Source organism: Cryptomeria japonica, chromosome 6, assembly GCF_030272615.1.
Source record: "Cryptomeria japonica chromosome 6, Sugi_1.0, whole genome shotgun sequence".
In the NCBI taxonomy this organism is placed as follows: domain Eukaryota; kingdom Viridiplantae; phylum Streptophyta; class Pinopsida; order Cupressales; family Cupressaceae; genus Cryptomeria; species Cryptomeria japonica.
The window spans coordinates 33,243,086-33,244,525 of NC_081410.1; the positions used below are offsets into that span (position 1 = coordinate 33,243,086).

The 1,440-nt window shown below is 34.7% G+C and overlaps 1 protein-coding gene across 1 annotated transcript; it reads right to left on the reverse strand.

The window, feature by feature from the left end:
• Nucleotides 1–768: 768 nt before the first annotated feature.
• LOC131069926 (ethylene-response factor C3-like) lies at nt 769–1,128 on the reverse strand. Its single transcript, XM_058005473.2, has one exon. It carries the CDS (start codon nt 1,126–1,128, stop codon nt 769–771), a length of 360 nt encoding a protein of 119 aa, XP_057861456.2.
• Between the last annotated feature and the right edge of the window lie 312 nt (nt 1,129–1,440).

Here is a 1,440-nt window from a genome sequence, read left to right on the forward strand (position 1 = left end):
AAATGCATTCTTGAAAAATTCATCAATTGAAAATAATTTAAATATATCTACATGCTTATTTTTTCCTCTATAAATTTGACTGTGTCAACATACTAACATGGATAGGTGAATGCTAAGTAAGGCTCCCTTTCATCCCCCAAGTTTCTCAATCCATCCAAGATGGATGCTTCTCACAAAATCTGTTAACATACCTAAGAGAAAAATGCAATCATTTCTCAAACTATGTCGACCTATGAATATTCCACCTAGATCTAGCACGTTCCTTGAATATTAAATATCTCAATTTTTATCATCTTCTATGAGCACATGATAGACTTTTCTATCGATAACCAAATTAGCTGTTCAGTACGTTAAACTACCCATGTTCATAAAGGTCCAGTCCAACTCCCACGCATTTTTGTTATCGTCAAAGTAAGAAGAGGCAGGAATCACATATTCTTCTATGGTTTTCAACAGTATTTTATTTAAATTCAACAAAAGCAGGAATGACATCCTCTTCTATGGTTTACAACAGTATTTTATTTGAATTCAACAAAAGTTATCTACTGTTACAATAATAAAATTTGCATAATCTCCTTAATAGTGACCACTTTAGCCCATAACGAACACCAGTTTAGCTCTTTATTTTGGGGCTGAAAACACCTCCAAAAAACAGTTCCATATCATTATACATCATCAAAGATAAAATCTCCATCTCTACACAATTTCTACTTTCAGATTTATCTTTCTTTCCCTTCTCTCTTATAGTTTTCTGTGCAAAGAAAAGGATCAAGGGAAGGGATCCACATACATTCCAGACTCAACGTTGATAGGGAAGTTTAGAATAGCCTTTGAACCGCGCATTTGGAATGCCGCACGGTCATATGCCGTTGCAGCTTCTTCGGGTGTATTGAAGGTGCCAAGCCAAAGTCTCGAACCCTTCTTTTTAGGGTTTCTCATCTCTGCAGCATATTTTCCGCGAGCCTTAACGAACTTCACTCCCCTGTAATTCCTTTTTCGATCCTCCCCAGAAAAAACCGTAGCTGTTGGTGAAGGGGAATTCATCGTCTCATGGGAGAATTCTTCCCCAAGCAAAAAGTTGGCAATTGCATTCAAATTGCGGACTTCCTCGGCTGTTAAGGTGGTCATGACCGTTTTTATTGGTAACATGTGCTTGGGCATTTGTCTTATAAGTTCGACTCTAAATCAGGTAATGGTGTATATTCATTGCTTTTGCTTTCAAATGGAGATAAATTTATAGTTAAAAAGTTTGACAAAATTATAATGAATGAAATGGTCATGGTGAGTTCTAGAGCTAAGCTTTTTGTAATTCGTAGTGTGAATAGAACATTAAATTATAGTCTTTGTCAATCTCATTTTTTTATTTTTTCTCTTCGTAATTTTCAACAAATAGATTCTTTAATATGAGTTTTCTATATATTAAATTATATAAAGTATAAA

What these genes read in the sequence shown, in the direction of transcription:
- LOC131069926 (XM_058005473.2), bottom strand. Translation starts at nt 1,128, where the DNA reads ATGACCACCTTAACAGCCGAGGAAGTCCGCAATTTGAATGCAATTGCC.